Genomic DNA, 18,406 nt, shown 5'->3' with positions numbered 1-18,406 from the left:
TGGTTTCAGTGTTGTTTCGAAACACCCTGTATATTGTAATACTACTGAAATTTTTGTTGTACAATACTTATAATCTTGTTATTGAATTGAAGTGGTAATTTGGATAAGGGCGTATCAAACTATTTCCGGTAAAATGAGATATAAATATTTTCTGCAAGTTCGAGCACGTCCGCATATGTCTAGGTGGTGGTAAGGTAATATTTCTGCTCCGTAGCGAATGCCTGTCTCCAAAAATAGTGTGTGAATACGTTGGTTACTTGGATAAGGGCGTTTGTTTTTCTGCTCTCCTGAAAAATTAAAGAATTGCTAGTTACGCCCTTATCCAAATTTACCCCTCAATTTTGAAGAAACATACGTTTGATTCTGTAAATAATTATTTGGTTGGAAACTTCGAAAGATAAAATACTAGGTTGGCTTAGCATTTGGGATCGATTTACGGTTAGAACTCGTTATTGTGTTAGTCCTTATAAAACAAAGATTGTTCGGCACATGGTAGCTTAGCTTCAGAAACGGAACAAATCCGGACACTGTGCGAGAAGACCGAAGTTATCTTCCTTGCCGAACAATTAAGAGGATTTAAGTACATTTCGGCTTAACACGTGACATTATTATTACTATTATTATTATTATTATTATTATTATTATTATTATTATTATTATTATTATTATTATTATTATTATTATTATTATTATTATTATTATTATTAGTTGTGTAAGTCGGCGCTTGTTCTTATTACAACGTGTGATCTCGGCCCTTCTATTGTTTGCGTTTCGGAGAGAGATTTCCTACCAGATGTAAAGCCGAACATTTTAATGGTACTGACGCTATAGAAAGTACTCTGAACGAAGCTAGTAAGATTGTTGAACTTACTATTTCCAGCTAAAATCTACTACTACTTGATAATTTAATGACCATTCTATTTCGACTCCTAAACATATTTTGTTGTAAAAATATAGTAATTAATAGCTTTGTGTTCATTTTCAGTTATTTGTTATAAATTTTTGCAGAAGGAAGATGTTCAAGAGGGGACCAATGAAACACCCTGGAATAGTTATGTTGACAAGCGGGAGCTGATATTGAATCCGGGAGGGAAGAGAATCGACTATGTTCTGTACAGAGGTGGAATGGGGATGCAGGTCAGTCTAATATAATCATGGTGATATTACATAGTTACTAAAGTCCGAAGGTGTATCGCCACCATCACCATAAATTCCCGCTGTCAGTTTCCTGCTCAGTTAGTGTGTACAAGGCATATCCAACGACTTCTTTGTTTTCACCTCCCATTTCAGTCTCGTTGCTATGTCCTTTTATACTTAGTCTGTTCCTTTGAATTTTTTGTGTCCGTTTGCCTTTCATTTTCATGTGTAGAGACTTCTAAGTTGGTTAATTAAGTATTATCTAATATAAATATACATGTCTTGAATATTTCCACGGTATGGTAAGAAGTGTGCAGTCATGTAATGTTAACATTAGGTTTAAGATTATAGAAGCATCTCACAAAGTATATGTTATAATTTACCATAATTTTTCAAAACTAGCACACGATTGCAAATTTTTTTCTTTCTTTCTTTTTTTTTAAATCTTCATCAGGGAATACCGAGACTGTACATTAAATATTAGATGCAGTACATGAAAAGTTAAGTTTACAAATTATTATAAACATGCATCAATTCATATGCTTAAATAATTAATCTTCAAAAAGAGTATTCTGTTTATGTCCATACCATGCATCTTAGATTTTCTGTGATTTCTCACTTGATTGAGCTATTTCTGTTGAATTCATTTTGTATTTAATACTTATAATTAGACACATTTTAAGTGACGACATGTCGCTGCAGATGGCAGTAGTGTCATTGTGTGCTTCTTTGTGCTTTGTTTTGTTGTAACATTATGTAAGATTTCGTGACAACCCACGTAAAAGCCTGTTACTAACCAAAATTCGTAGGTGAGGAAAATGTTAAGGGTAACAGAATGATACAGAGATGAGAAAGTTAATTTTACAAGTAGAGCCTTCTTTTTCAAGTGTGTCCTCGAAAAATTCCTTCGAACTCACCACCGCTGCCCTCTTACGGAGAAAACTTTCCATTTGCTGTGGGGAAAGATGTAAATTACCTCGGCTGTGTTACCAATTTGTCATTCAGTCGTTTGGTCTTGGCGAGTGAAGGTCATAGGCTACGTAGAATGGATAACAAGACAGTGCATAACAAAAGCCGTGAAGTAATTCGATGTGGCAACCCTGTCGGCATCCAACCATTGATGGATCTCTGCTATAGCAACTTGTCCCTCCTCTTTCGAAGGATAGCAGCGCCAGCAGGGGCACACTTGAAATAGAAAGGCTCTATTATAAGTAGTGGTGGGCACAAAAACCGGTTTTTCAGTTTTCTTCAAAACCGGTTATCGGTTTTCTCCAAAACCAGTTCGGTTTTTCACAGGATCCGGTTTCGGTTTTCTTCAAAACTGGTTCCGCTTTTTTTTTTTTTTTTTTTTCAAAATTTGTTATATTTCTAACCAGAATAGTGTTTCGTTGTTCTCTTTAAACCGAATCCGTTTCCACATAAATAGTTTTCTGTGTTTTCCAAAAGTTTTCACCGAAACCAGTTTCGGTAAAAACCGAACCGGTTTTGAAAAAACGAAACCGGTTTTGAAGAAAACCGAAACCGATTTCGGAGAAAAACCAAACCGGTTTTTGGAGAAAACCGAAACCGGTTTCGGTGAAAAACCGAACCGTTTTTTGGAGGAAACCGAAATATCGGTTTTTCGGATTTCTGTTTTTGTAGAAACCGGTTTCCGTTTTTTTTTATAAAAACCGGCTTTGCCCATCCCTAATTATAAGCGTAATTGTTAGGAGTATGTGTATCACTATTAGGCGAAGACAACTCTTTTTGTTTAGTTTATGCACCGAGGCTAAGGGATACGATGATGATAAGATGGATGATGATAGTGGAATGAAGAATCTGAGGGGGAAAGGGAGAACCGCAAGAAAACCCATGCCACAAAGTTCACTTGATGCGGGCTGGGATCAAGCCAGGGACCCCATACACCAGATGTGAGCGCTCTACAAATAAACAATCGCAGCCGCCACAAACAAACTGCTAGTTAACTTGGGGGGAGGGGGGGCATGGTGACTCAGTGGTGGAGCGCTTATCTCTGGGACGTGAAGTCCTTGATTCGATTCTTGGCCAAGCAAATTTGTGGTGGATAACATTGTGTCCGTGTTTTTTCAGAGTACTCCTTTTCCTTCCACATTCTTATTCCACCGTTATCATTCATTTGCGTTATTGATCCTCTCCCTTGGCCCAAAGGACATACTCGTGGGACGATAAACTAAAGGATTTCATTTCATTTTTGTTAGTTAACTTCTTTACATGCACAGTATATTAATAAATAATCTGTTGTTATTATTGGCAATGAACAGTATACTTTTTAATGCCATGAAAATTCGTTTCCTTCGATTGTTTTCAAAAACTATGCAAGATCGATTCAGGCCCGTATTTAGATAAGTGCTATTCTGTGCTCGAGCACAGGGCGGCAGAATTTAGGGGATGGCAACATTTTGATTTTTTTTAAAGATTCCCAAAAAACAATATTTAAAACTAACAACCCGAAGAGTCCCACACAAGCTGGAGAAAATATGTTAATTTGTTTAAATCGATGTAATTACAGTAATTACTAATAAGCTAGCTTATCTGATTATTTTTAAGAAGTCATCCTCTCCCACCTGAGCCCAAGGAGTGAGGATAAACTTGAACATCATGAAAACTGATACCGTTAAACTCAGCGACCTCGGAAACTATGAATTGAGCACTAATATCTGACGTTTATGATTACTTTTAAAATCTCCCCCCTCCTCCCCTCCCTGGGGAGTGGAATATGACCGTGAAGTTGAATTGGATTAACTATCAGTATTCATCTCAGCGACCCCAAAAACTATGAATTCAACTATAATATTGGTCGTTTTAGCGGGGGGAGGTTTGTGCAATGGCGGCAAATTATTTAGAGCACAGGGACGCACAATATATAAATACGGGCCTATATATATAGTCATACGCAGTGGCGTATTTAGGGGGAGGGCTTCCGGGCTTAAGCCACCCCCCCGAAATCTTACTTACTATAGTACAGTATATGAAATATCTTGCAGAATTTTCAGATTTTCAGGCAAAGCCCCCCCCCCGAAAGTTTGCAAAGCCCTCCCCGAAACAAAATCGTAAATACGCCACTGGTCATACGCTAATAATGTTGTAGAATTTGTGAGTGATTAGCACAGGAATTCATCATTTTAGTCCGTAATGGATTCATAATCTTAAATCTGATTTGTAGGAAAGTTACCAGTTCATTACAAAGTGGTCGGTTTGTGATGTGAACATCACACTTAACAATAATAATAATAGTAATAATAATAATAATAATAATAATAATAATAATAATAATAATAATAATAATAATAATAATAATAATAATAATAATAATAATAATAATAATAATAGAATCTCACGTTACCTAATTTGAAACAAGGCTCATTGATTGATTTGCGCTTATTTTACTTTTATAGGTAAATGTGGAATCATACAATTTGCCACTGTCGGACCCAGTTCCTGGTTGTAAATTCAGTTATTCAGATCACGAAGCTGTTGTTGCCAAATTAGCCATTGATAAGAAGGATGAAGGTAAGTAAGTTATTATGTGAGAGATTAAGGGGCAACATTTTTTTTTTTTTTTTTCATGTAACATCCTCTATAGGTGCATTTAAAAAAGAAGAAATCAGTGAGTCGAATGTTCATCCATTCAAGTCACATGAAATACACCACAGCTATACTCTGTGCTTGGGCAAGTCATTATACTAATCAACATCTATGACGGTTAAAGAGAAAAGTATGAAATAATTGACTTTTTCTTATACTAATGTCCTGTACAGCGCAAAATTTAAGGGAATGCACCTAGTAAGAACATATGTAGCTTTCTGGCATACTAACCATTATGTTCCTAAGCCATCTACTGTACGTTCTTTTTTTTTTTTTTTTTTGTGTGTGTGTGTGTGTGTGTGTGAGTGTGAGTGAGTGAGAGAGAGAGAGAGAGAGAGAGAGAGTGTGTTCAGGTTCCTTTGTCAGCAATGAGGCTGTGTAAGACGTGGCCCTACAGTTGAAGAAGAAATCTGAACCGGTGTATTGCGTTCATATTCCAAGACTCCAACCGGAAGTTGTGACGCACCAAATGCGCACGCGCTACCCACGAGGCCAGCCAGAAGGACACCATTTTACGTGTTCATTAATATAGACAGTTGTCGAACACATTAGGAATTGTAGTACAGCCCATGTGGGTCTGAATAGATGAACAAGTCTCATCAGTGAAGATGTGGCAGGTCAGAGGACGATCTTGCTGACGTTGTAGTTAACATACCAGCATGGGAAATCAGAGATCCGTCTTCGCAATGCAGTCACTTTTTCACGCTTAATTTTTGTAAGTTAATTCTAAAATGTATATCCCTTTCATGTTTTTTGATAAGTGTCCAAGGATTGGGAAGTTCCCACGTCCAGTGCTTTTGAAGGTCCATTGAAGGGTGAACGGGGTATACCAGGTTCTGGGATCGATTCTCAGTGGGAGAGCCTTACAATTTTAACGTATTACGGTGGTTGGGATCCCACCTTAAACTATAGAACCACTTCTCAGGTAGGCTCGGTACTGATAGAGTTGCTAAACTCCAATCCTTCTAATCACTTAGACTAATATTTTTCTCAGTTCATCCCTTAAAGAGGACAAATTTCGCAAAATTCCGTCATATTTACAGTCTGCGATTACAGGAGAACAATAGTTAAAAATTTCAATATTCTAGGCGGAACTGTTTCGGGGTTCTGGTGATGACTGTATCGGGAATTCATGTTTTTACACGCGTGCGTGGGTTTTCTCGGGGTTCTCCCGTTTCCTCCCACTTTCTTCATTCCACCATTTCATTCATTACTCATCATCACCGTCTCCTTTAGCCTAACCGGCATAACCGTGGGACGTTAAACTTAAAGATTTCATTTCATTTTTTTTTACAAATATAACTTTTTGTTCACATCAATTTATTTAGTGAAATTAGCATATATTGTGGCGTGTACATGAAAATACCTTTATTTTTAGTTTCAGATGAAGCGCCCGATGTACAAGGAAGAATTTCTTCTCTTGAAGAAGGTTTAGCGATTTGTGAAGAAGCTGTTACCAAAATAGAATTAAATAAGAAATCCTATTGGATGTATTCGTCATTTCTTTTCTTGATGTTGTTATGCACAGTGTCATGGGAGTCGCCGTACCAGTATATTAAAACGTTTAATATATTCAGGGTAACTATAACATTGAGTTTATGTTTTTGTGTATTTATGGGAACAATATGGACCAGACTTGAAATAAATGGGATTTTAGCTGGTAAGCTAGGAATGGAAGTAGTTTTGTCAGCTTTGAAAAGAAAAGAACAATAGGGAAGTGTCTGCAGTCTTTCGCAAGTGGAATTTTGATTATCTATTAGGTTTTCAAAGCCTAGTATACCATTTTATCGACAAACCTAATTTTAATATTGTCAAGTAAGCAATTCTGTTCAGAACAGACAATAAAGTTTGTTAAAAGTGATATCGATAAATAGAGTTACAAGCTAATATGGGCAATCTACTCAAATGTGGAATTCAAGTGTTTGATCAAGTTACAGAGATATAATACATTTTGAGAATTTCACATATTTTCTCTAATTTTAAGAACTGGATTTTTTTTTTTTTATTTTCTTGCAATAAACCTAAATAACATTCTTTGTTTTACAAGTAAATTCCGCGCCAAAAATTGTTAAAACTTTTAATAGTTGAATGATCAAAATTATTTATAATAAATGTATAGATTCATTATCAATAGACACTTCGACACCACGCTCCGAAGAATATTTGTGATCAATTCAGGGATGTAGAATCAAAACCTGCTAAATCCATTTCTCAATTTTGTCAGTAAACAAAACAAACAAACAAAAAAAAAAAAAAGTACTCAGAGTTGTTCCCCTTATATTTCAGAATTGTTGAACAATTTATTTTTGTTTAGTGGTAGATTTCACTCATCTGCATTAAGTAGTAACCACTAAATAAACAAATTGTTCAACAATTCTGAAACTTAAGGGCGTCACTTTCTTTTCGTTTCCTGACAAAATTGAAAAATGGATTTAGCAGGTTTTTCTCCTATACGCCCTAAATTTCACTTAATTACTTACAGTTGTACTCCGAATTGAAGCATGAATTATATATGGAATCGTTGGGAATTGAACATACTTTTATATCAATCAACTGGATGGTTTACAGTAGTTTTAACAACGGTAATTTCACTTAGAAAAAAAAAATTCATAGAGAGTGGAAATAAAAATATTTTGCTTGTTTTCTGAAAAGGGTGTTTAAACGGGAGAGAAAAGTCTAAAGTTCATTCAACGAAGCTTCTGATCCTGCTGTAAACATTACAGAATGGTATTACTCCGCCAGTCATCGGATGATTGGCTATCGGTCAGCGCTTCTTTCGAGAAGCACGTGCTTGTACCCTGTAGGTGTTTTACATATTCCTGGCACGCAGCCATACTGTAAACCGTGATTCGCGCGTAAGGTGGGTCAAAAGCCACTTTCTGCGCATGCGTATTCTCTTTTATTACATTAATTCAATTTAGTTCTTAGACACCGTGTTGTTTCTGTTAAATAACTGTAAGGAAATTGCATTTCTGGTAATGAGCCTTACAAGCAACAAAAGCATCGAAAAAACAGCTTATTTGACAATGGACTATTTTCTTCTGTCGCATGGATGTTCCAAGGCTCTTTAACCAATAAAGTGAAACAATTACCACGTGTATCTGTTTACATAAGGTACTGAACATTCCTTGAATAAACTATATCATTTTACACTTCCATTCGTTTCTAAATAGTGGTAGAGTGTTCACCTCCGGCGCTTGGGATCCCTGGTTCGATCCCAGCCCGCGCCGTGTGGACTTTGTGGTGGACAAACATCGTGCTCGTGGGGTTTCTGGGGTTCTCCCGTTTCCTCCCACTTTCTTCGTTCCACCATTTCATTCCTTTCTCATAATCACCGTCTCCTTTAGCCTAACCGGCATAACCGTGGGACGTAAAACTTACAGATTTCATTTCATTTTTTTTTTCGTTTCTAAATACATACTAGGGTCACGGTAACTTAGTGGTAGAGCGCTTACCTCTGATACTCGGAGTCCCTGGTTCGATCTCCGACCAAGTAGGGTTGTGGTGAACAACTTCCTGTTTAAGGGTTTTCTTGGCATACTCCTGTTTCCTCCCATATTCTCATTCCACCAATTTTTCAATCATCATTTATTTGTATTAATCACCCATCTCCTTTATCCTAAAGTACATAAACGTTATACAGGACGTTAAACTGAGAGATTTCATTTAATTTTTCATTTCTAAACACGTATTTTCTCCAGAAGCTACTCAATACATCTTTCATCTACCGATTGATTAGCGGTTCGGAATTTGATTATTAATACTGTTTAAAATAGATATTTGTCCGTACAATAGTATGGAAATAAGTGTTGTGTTACTCCTTCTAGGTTACCGGTTCGGAAACAAGACGGTGTGCCCTCATAAGAAAGTGTCTAATTGGATGTAGCTAACGAATTTGATAAATATCGTAGACAGTTACGCTAATCTAAATACCAATGAAAGAAAATTTGGATATTCAGACGTGAATGAATCTTACATCCAATGTAATTTTCGTACAGCTAATGTTGTTACCTGTAGATTCCGGAGAACATTGGTTTACAGGTACATCATTTTTTCTTTAAACTTTCTGGCAATAAATCCCTTTTCACAAAATATGGATTGCAGAAGAATAAATAATTGTAATTTATATCTTTAGATCATTATTTTGTGGTTTAAAATTACACAAAATTATTTTTCAAAATTATTTAGTAGTTTTGTTTTAAGACAATACACTATATATCACACTTTCTTCGTTTTAAACTTAATTATAAGAAATTTTCAAAGATTATTTATATGTCAGAGAGACAATTTTATAACAAACATAGGGTACTTAACAAGTAGTAAACTTAAACCTAACAGCGCAGATAGACATAACGTCGGCATATTGAATAAACAAACTAAACATTCAAACGTTAATATTGCAATAAAATGAACAAAGCTGAAACGGTCCGTTACATAAGAAAGGAGAAATTGTAATTTTAAAACCAAGGACGTTCGAATTTTTGTGGTAACATCAGATCTCATTGTCTTGCATGACATATTATTATTAAATGAAGTACAGTTAATGTACATGTTTACAGTTTTTAAAACTGTAAGTGTTACAGTTTGTTTTAGATGTCTTCCGGCTATAATCTAGTCATACCTTTTTTCAACTTCAGGGCCCGCGATAGTTCACTGGTAGGGCGTTCGCTTCTGGTGCATGGGGTCCTTGGTTCGATTCTAGCTCACGCCAAGTGAGCTTTGTGGTGGATAAACACCGTGTGCGTGGGTTTTCTCGGAGTTCTCCCGTTTTCTCCTACTTCATTCCATCATTTCATTTATTTTTCATCATCATCGTCTCCTTTAGCCTAGCCAGCATAAGCGTGGGACGTAAAACAAAGATTTTCTTTTCAACTTCACTTCTATAACTAGAAATGAAAAATAACCCAATTCAAACATGAACTTCGTGACAAAATAGATTTTATTTTATATAATTATAGTGTACCACGTTTTCCTTATATATTTTATCACAGAGAAAGTGTAAGGCAAGTCGCTTTTATTTGTAATTTTTATCAGTCAATGAGATTAGTCAATGAGGAAGTGAGAGCCTGCACTTTAAATATTAATATTTCCAAATAACGGATCATTTGCTTTGGAATAGAAAGTTCTTGAAAAGTCTTGTAAAAATATAATTTTTGCGTGCGAACCCTGAGTTTGGTTATTCTTCGAACTTTACTTTTTATTTTTTTTATTTTTTAATAGCATGAATTAATTGGCTCTGACAACTTGTGGAAAAGAATGCATGACACTTCTACGCTCAAATACGAAATAATATAAATCATTTATATGTAAATAGAATAACTAGAAGGTTCTATTTCTATTTCTACACTAGAGAAACAGTTTTGTTAACTTCAATCATATGACAATAAAAATTGTATTAATGAAATGTTTTTGGAAGTAAAAGAATTCTTTCTTGAGTACATGTTCAATTATATATAAAGGGAAAAAATAAAATAGACACTATAATATTTAATAATGTGTAAGTTGATCATGAGTATTGAGTTGACTATGGCTGCAGTAGAGAATGTGTTCCATTTAGATTTTCAATGGTGTAATTTCAAGCTATAATATTTTATTATTCGGAGATTTTTGATTTTTTTTTTTTTTTAATTTTATGACGCGTTACATTTACAGTAGAACATGTAAACTAGGTTGTTTAATTTTATATCAGAAGAAACACTCATTTCGTACATAGAAAAAAAAGTGATGTTAAAAGAACACAATGTAACTATCACTTCAGTGTGATGCAGGCCCATAGCCAACCCAAAAATGTAGGGGGACTCGGTAGAAATTAGGAGGGGCGATCCAACCATATTATAGTCCGTCACCATACTTTATTTGCAAGCCTACCGTGAAAATTTTAGGGGAGGCAATAAAAATTTAGAGGGGGATGGCCCCCGTGCCTCCCCACGTGGATACGGGCCTGGTGTAATCACAAAGGGCATGTCCTTCCAATTATAGCATAATTATCTAGTAACTGACAGTGAGAATTTGTAGTAGTTGTAACTTTTTGCTATGAGCAAAGCTCTACGCGGTATATTTGACACGTATAGAAAGTAACAAACGACTTGTTCTGTTTCCTGTAATCCTTCAGGAAATAGTGTTTCCAGTCTTTGAATTTTCTGACATTTCCATGGGTATCAGTTTTTCTTATGTGTACTAGCAAAAAATAAAAACTAACACAAATTACTAGATATTTACGATATAGTTAGAAGGGTGTTCAAATAACTTTTAAGTGGTTACTGCAAGGAATTTTTTACTCTACTATTTCTATGTACGCTTTAAATTCATCACCATAACTTACTTTCGTAGTTTTCGATTAATGCCAATAAATTGAACTTACTTTTATTATGTTATATGCGTATCTTCTGTGAAGAAAAAGAAGGTAGTTAAAATATATGCATATTCCTTCAGCGAACTTTCAAAGGTCAATAACTTCAGGGTTCATTGGTTTAATTGAATCAAGTTCTCTTCGGTGTAAAAAGAGTGAGGTGTTGGTGTTTGAGTCAGAGAGCACTATAGTGTTAAGAAATTAATTCATTCTGAAGACTCAACGAAAGGATTGTTGTGAAGTTTTCGAACTAACTATATAATGTGGTCTTTTTTCCAATCAAACGATAGTTACAATTTTTTAAATATATGTATGAAACATGATTAGTATGAAAGATACGTGGTTATGTTTAAAATTCTGTTTTATCGCTATTTTACCCTTTTGTTTACCAAATTGAGGTGTACGCACACCCTAGGGCTACTTGTTTTGTCGTAACTTAAGTAAGAATTATTTATTCAGGAATGGTATTCGTTGACTTTTATTATTAATTTTTATTAAACATACTTACAAAGAAAGCAACTGTACGTATTAAGTTGATTTCTAGAAATTTGAAGTTGATTAGAGTAGGGTGTATGGACACTCCAGTTGGTAGAGATGCTTTAAGAAAACGAACTTATTCCTGAATTATCACTAGATTGTTAACCATTTCATACTTTTTCTTGTATGTATTAATCCTATTTTACAATTACCATGAAGCAAAACATGTAAGTTACTAAGTGTATAATTATATAGACGTTCTAGTCTGTTTTTCTGTTCGCGTGAAGGAAAATTATGCTTTATATACTATATAAACTGTATTATTAAAATACAGATACTTTTTTTTTTTTTTTTTTTTTTTTTTTTTTTTTGTATTTTTAGATTTTGTTTGTGCAATAGAAATCCTATTGAAACATTTCTTCAACAATCAAATATTTACGAGGGAGAATCCGAAAATAAGTTTCCCGTCCCGTTTTCCCCAGGAAACAATGAGGGAAACAAGACAGCGGTTGCACGCATAACACACGCAGACACAAGTGGGTATCGTTCGCCCGCGATCCTGCAGATGGCGCCGTCGTAGCGCCTGCGCAAAGCGGAAACAAGTCTCTCAGTCTGAGCCTGGTAGCCATAGAAAGAAGGCGCGGTTTGGCGTCGTGGTCAAAGGAGGAAGTGCGAGTAGTTGTCCGGTATGAATGGGCACGTAGCGTATCGGGAGCAGAAATCATAACCGCTTTGTGGAAGTCTATGCGAGACCACACGCAGCGACGGCAACGCAAAACCATATTGCAATTCTTACCCATCCGCCATACAGTCCTGATCTCGCACCCAGTGACATTCATCTGTTTCCGGCTTTGACGAAGACTCTCGGCGGCAGTCACAGGAGCTGTTCGAAGCATCTTCCGTATGCAGAGCCCTGAAATTTTCCTGGAAGGGTTTTTAAAGCCTAAAGACCGGCATGACTAATGTCTTAAGGTATGTGGGAAAATAATGGTACGTCTGATCTTTAATATCACGTGCTATTTTTGGTCTTGCATCTCCACCTCTGTCCACAGTCGCCTAGGGAAATTTATTTTCGGACTCCCTCTCGTACTTTTCTAAAAGAAAGTACGGTTTTTGTGCTGGGGTGCATTTGCACTCCGCCCGTTAAACAACGTAATGATTTTAACTTAGTAAACACAGGGTTAAATTTAATGCATAAGTATTATCCACAACAAGCATTCACAAAGTATGCTGAGCGTTAAAGGACTATTATTACATTTATTATAGAAAAGGAAAGAAAACAAGAAAGATGGAAGAAAAATACAAAAGTGTAATCCACCATTTTGGATATCACGGAGAAAAATTTGAGTAGTATCGAAAAAAGATTACAGCGGACAGAAAAAAGCACTAAGAGCTCTTCCAGAATTATGAATTTTAGCAGGATCAGCAATACTCGTTACAGACGATCTCCGGTGTCAAAATTGGTTTACTTTGTAATCATAATTACTCAATTATTTGGTAATCTTTTACTTCCAAAAAATTTTGTTGTCAACACAATAATAAATAAATAAATAAATAAATAAAATTGTAATATCTATCGCATTCTGCTCAAGTTTACAATCTATGTACACGTCAATTGTATTCCTTACTTATTAATGTAATATATTTACACAGACCATGCTCAACCTTTGAAGAGTTTAAACGACATATATATCTTTGTAAATTATAAGTTCTTAAAGGAAGTAATGCTGCCCCTCCTTATAAGTACAAATAACTTATATTTTCTTTCTTTGTATCGAACGATGTTTATCATTAGTTATTATGTTTGTTATGTTATTAACAGGGAATAATATTAGGTGAAACTTTAGAATTGGTAGATAGCAGATTTTATTTCAAGTTTCAACATGAATATAGTGCAAGTCTGTTCCATTTAAATTAGTATAATATGCTGCGCCTTCTGGACTAAAATGCTGCAGTTTATTATGCTTGTGTTTCTACAAGTGGTGTTCTAGGTAGTAGGACGAACGTAACAAAAAACTAGGGGCCACAGTAACTTAATGATAGTCCACACACCTCTGGTACGTGGCGTCCCTGGTTTAAGTCCAAGCTCCCACTAAGTGGACTTTGTAGTGGATAAACTTCATGTGCGTGGGTGTCCTAGGGGTTTTCCCGTTTCTTCCCACTTTCTTCGTTCTACAAGGATCACCATCTTCCTTAGCTTTTGTGCATTAACGTGTGACGTTTAAAAAAAGAAACTACTGTACGTACAATGTGAATGCTCGGAAATGAATGGTGGATTTACTATTTTCGATTAATAATATCAAACTTTCTTGTAGCAGCCACTTTTCGTGCCTATATTTGTAGTTTGTAAGGGCCACGATGACTTAGTGGTAGAGCGTTCACCTGTGTATATGGAGTCCTTGGTTCGATCCCAGCTCGCTGCAAGTGAACTTTGTGGTGGACAAACATCGTGTGTGTGTGGGGGGGGGGTTCTAGGGATTCTCCCATTTCTTCCCACTTTCTTTATTCCACCACTTCATCCATTTCTCATCATCACCGTCTCCTTTAGCCTGGCTGGCATAACTGTGGGACATAAAACTTTAAAATTTCATGTCATTTCATGTGTAGTTTGTGGATGTCGTTCGGCTCCTTTTCGGTCGTTCAGAGCGCATTTCGAGTAAACATATCTTTGTTGAATTCTCTCATACTTGTAGTCGTTAAACGTAACAATATACGTCGTTTGTATTTTAATTTATACAAACAACGAAATCTTTCGTATACACATGAAATTAATACCTGAATTTTCCTCCAAAACTGGATATCATTCTTTCCTTCGTATGGGAAGCAAATCAGTTAACTAATGTTTAGAAGTCGCTTGCGCAGTAACTGTTTCTAGAATACAGTATATTGGGATCAGGGATTGAATTATAATATAATCTTAGTAGCTTTTCTCGGGCTATCAGCCAGGTGAATGTATTGACATCCGACATTTCGAATGCAGACATTGCATTCATTTTCAGGGATTACAATGAAGAGACCGGAGACGTGAGCATCTATATATAGAGATCAGAGATGGTCATCCTCCCTCATTTTGCCCTCATGAGGGCCGCCCTCACCCTCACCTCACTTCACCCTCATTTTAGTAGTTGAGGGTGAGGGCGATAAAGTAATTGAGGGTGAGTGTGAGGGCGTCAATGGAGGGTGAGGGGAAGCCGTCAATGGAGGGTGTGTGAGGGCGTAAATGGAGGGTGAGTGTGAGGGAGAGTGAGGAGAGGGCGTCAATGGAGGGTGAGGGTGAGGGAGGGTTAGGAAAAATGACCATCTCTGAAGAGACTACTTAGGGGTAGAGCTTTGAATGGGGGCTTGTGAATGGCTGAGGGAAATGCTGGGTTCTGATTGGCTGGGGCATGCTGACTCCTGATTGGTTGTTGTTGTGGCTGCGAGAAATGGCTTTATTAAATGTCTATTTTTGTTTCTATTGGGTAATGTAATCGGTGCAGGAGGTCTATCAAATATTATCTTGACGCAAAATTGTAGTTTAAATCTTGTAACTTTACCCCTGGGTACGTCAAAAAGGAAGTGGGAACAACTATAATACGAGCCTAGATCAGAGACAAGAGTGTAATAAAAACCGTGGCTGTATTGAATTTTAGGACTAGAATCCAGTTGTGCGCCAAATATTTCAGGTTTACTATAGAATCCATGTTGGGATTATCCTTCACGAGGAAATTAATCACCTTGCACTAATTCTTGTTCAAACTTTGAACAAATAGTAAGATTTGGTTTAGAAAAAGAGTAAACTGTTCAGTATTACATAATATGGGAACATACTATATGTTTAAAAAATATGTATCCAATATGGTCTATTTTTAAAATGTTAGAAGCAGTGTGTTTATGTTTTTTTCTCCATATGTTTTTCACTTTTTAAGAATCCAGTTCAAAAATTAATATTGTCAGTAATAGACTTTAAAAAAAAGTGTTGTTGTGCGAGTTGTTCGTAGAACATTTTACTTCTGTTATAATGTCTTTGTTATTTTAATGTACATTTATCTAGATAAAATGTTATATTTGTTGCTAATCGTTGGAAACATGTAGTAAGTAGTTACTGTGTGCTTTTAAAATTCGACCCTGTATGACTAATGTGCATGCTTTCATCATGTGTGGTCCCGGGTTAGATTATCGATGGGGGAATGCTTGCTTCGGGTACAAACCCGAGTGGTGGTTCGGATCCAATTTTAAGCATAGGTCCCGTTTTATAATGCCGATGCTGCAAGGGACTTTAAGGTACAATCAGTGTTTGTATTCGAAGTTCAGATAGAGTTTCAAAATAAATGGGTGATTATTTAGGTTGCCCAGAGCGCATTTTCACGAAGAAGTCTTTGTTGAGTTCGCCTGTACTCTTCGATACGCCTCATTTGAACGGTAAGGGGAAGAAAGAAGGAATGTCACAAAATTGCATTTTTGAGAAAACGGCGTTTTAATATTGAAAACAGCGTAAAAAGAATAGGGTTAGTCAAATTTTTTTGACCCTTTTTACATGGATATTTCTACATCTATGCATACATGGCATATACAGTCAAATAGTACCAAGAGTCACCAACAGATAGGACAAAGCACCCGAAAAAGCACGCACTTGGACATTCCTTCTTTTTTCCCCCTTTCTCTTCATTCGTAGTCATCAACAAAACGATGTACGTAAGTGTTTTGCAATTTACTTTATATATGGTCTATAAATAACTTTGAGGTGTGATATTTTAAATATCAATTTTTTTTCTTTAAAAAAATGTAATAAACATAATTCTAAAAGCTCCGTTTTAGGACGATAAAAAATGTCAAAAGGGGAGCCGCGATGGCTCAGTGGGATCGCTCACCTCTGATACGTGGAATCCCTGGTTCGATTCCAGCTCCCAGCTGCTGCCAAATAAAATTTGTGGTGGACAAAAACCCTTTTTTTTTTTTTTTTTTTTTGACAGTATATTAGGTTGTTTTTTGATATATCAATCAATATTTGTCAGGTTTTAGTAGGATGAAGGATATTGGAAGGACTTTACCTTCTTCTGACCTTCCCTGATCAGGGTTTGGTTATCTGCTTGTCTCAGAGTGCAGAGGTTTCTTTGTTATAATGATCAAAGTACGTAAGTAATTCATAGTTAACAACGCGCAGCGGTAGCCGTTTAGTGCTGAAATTTCTAAATAGATTTTCCATTAGGTTATCACTCTCACAGTATAATTGTACCAAATATGATTATTGTCTATAAGTCTTGCAGATGCGTTCCTTTGTCCATGGAAATAAAGACAATAAAATCTTGTGTCCTGCCACCTAACATAACGTTGTAAATAATCTATATTTTTACCCACAATACTGTAAATTTTGTAGTAACATTGATGTTTCTGTATTATGTATATAATTTCACTTTTGAGTTGAGTCTATGAAAAGATTGGGAAATTAATTTATGGTTAAGACACGCTATGTTTCACTGTGTTCAATTTATTTTTAGTCGGTTAATGGTTGTTTTGGTTCTAGCAAGCAAGTCAATCTTTAATCCATTCTTTTTATTGAGAACTATTACAACTTAACGGCTCGGGGCAAAATAATGGTAAACGCCACTTCCTGTAAAATTGAGCTGTTAGATGGAATGGGTTGGGATCGGAACATAGAACAGTATGTAGGTAGTTTATATTCAGAAATGTACCTGTAAATGACAGGAAAAGCTTGTTTGATACATGATTACATTGTATTACATAGAAATGTTGTACTATCGTTTTTAGTTTACTTGAAAGTTAAACAATGTCGCTTACCATTATCTTGCCCCGAACTGCTCAACTTTTAAATAAGTTAGATATGAGCGTGGTGCAGATGAAGAATTTTCGGGTACCGAGTTGTAGGTTGGCACCTCCACGCAGCAATAGAAGCCAAGAATCAAAGCAAATTTGCGCTGGCATTTTTTGTAATCTTGAATTTCAGTATCCACGGAGCGCTTGTCCGCCGTGTAAGAGGATAAAATTTGTGTAAAGAATATAATTAGAACATAATCCGCGCATTAATACGAGTTTAGATAAAAAAAAAAAAAGGAACCGAACACGATTTTACAACGACAAAACCACGAACCAGATCTTTCACGGAGGACTATCAGTGAATGGATTAAATAATGACATACCATACCATTTAATATTAAGAACATCCGCTGAGAATAACGATGGGAATTCCCGAGAGTTTATACAGTCAACGACAGAAGTTCTCTTCGTTTGGGAATAACGGTAGTATCGCTGGAACGTACAGAAAATTATATTCTTTTTAATTTACTGAAAACTGTACTTAAATTAAAGTAAGATTTGAAGCTTTCCTGGCGGCGTATATGATAAAGTTCTTCTCGGGCAATCAGCCAGGTGAAAACTGGTGCGGAAAGGCTTATATAGGACAAACAGGACGCATGCGGAAAGGCTTATATAGGACAAACAGGACGCATGTGGAAAGGCTTATATAGGACAAACAGGAGGCATGCGGAAAGGCTTGTATAGGACAAACAGGACGCATGCGGAAAGGCTTATATAGGACAAACAGGACGCATGCGGAAAGGCTTATATAGGACAAACAGGACTCATGCGGAAAGGCTTATATAGGACAAACAGGACGCATGCGGAAAGGCTTATATAGGACAAACAGGACGCAATTACCAAGAGCTTTAATTACTGGACCAGGATAGTAGCCGAATCTCTTGCCATAGTTCATGAACCGTACAACGTTAATAGAGACACTGGATTTCTACTCAGCTCTCTGTGGAACCCGGTCATCAGTACCACAGCAAAGAAAACGACACACAAACATCCAGATAACCCTCAGCCAATCAGTACCACGGACTA

General features: G+C 36.2%; 1 protein-coding gene across 2 annotated transcripts in view; it reads left to right on the top strand.

Moving 5' to 3' along the window:
* nSMase (neutral sphingomyelinase) overlaps positions 1–18,406 on the top strand; it is a 48,069-nt gene that overhangs the window by 22,045 nt on the left and 7,618 nt on the right. Inside the window, exons 5-7 of one of the 2 annotated variants that reach the window (XM_081739192.1) lie at positions 1,009–1,137; positions 4,551–4,665; positions 6,119–6,318. In XM_081739192.1, coding sequence (XP_081595318.1) covers positions 1,009–1,137; positions 4,551–4,665; positions 6,119–6,318 — 444 coding nt within the window. Of the gene's footprint in view, positions 1–1,008; positions 1,138–4,550; positions 4,666–6,118; positions 11,798–18,406 lie in introns of those variants that run through there. The other variant, XM_081739193.1, reaches the window with a different exon arrangement.

Source organism: Thermobia domestica, chromosome 14 (assembly GCF_964235325.1).
Source record: "Thermobia domestica chromosome 14, izTheDome1.hap1.1, whole genome shotgun sequence".
Classification (NCBI taxonomy): Eukaryota; Metazoa; Arthropoda; class Insecta; order Zygentoma; family Lepismatidae; genus Thermobia; species Thermobia domestica.
Note: the sequence above shows the minus strand (reverse complement) of the source record. Positions and strands in the feature narration are given on the sequence as shown.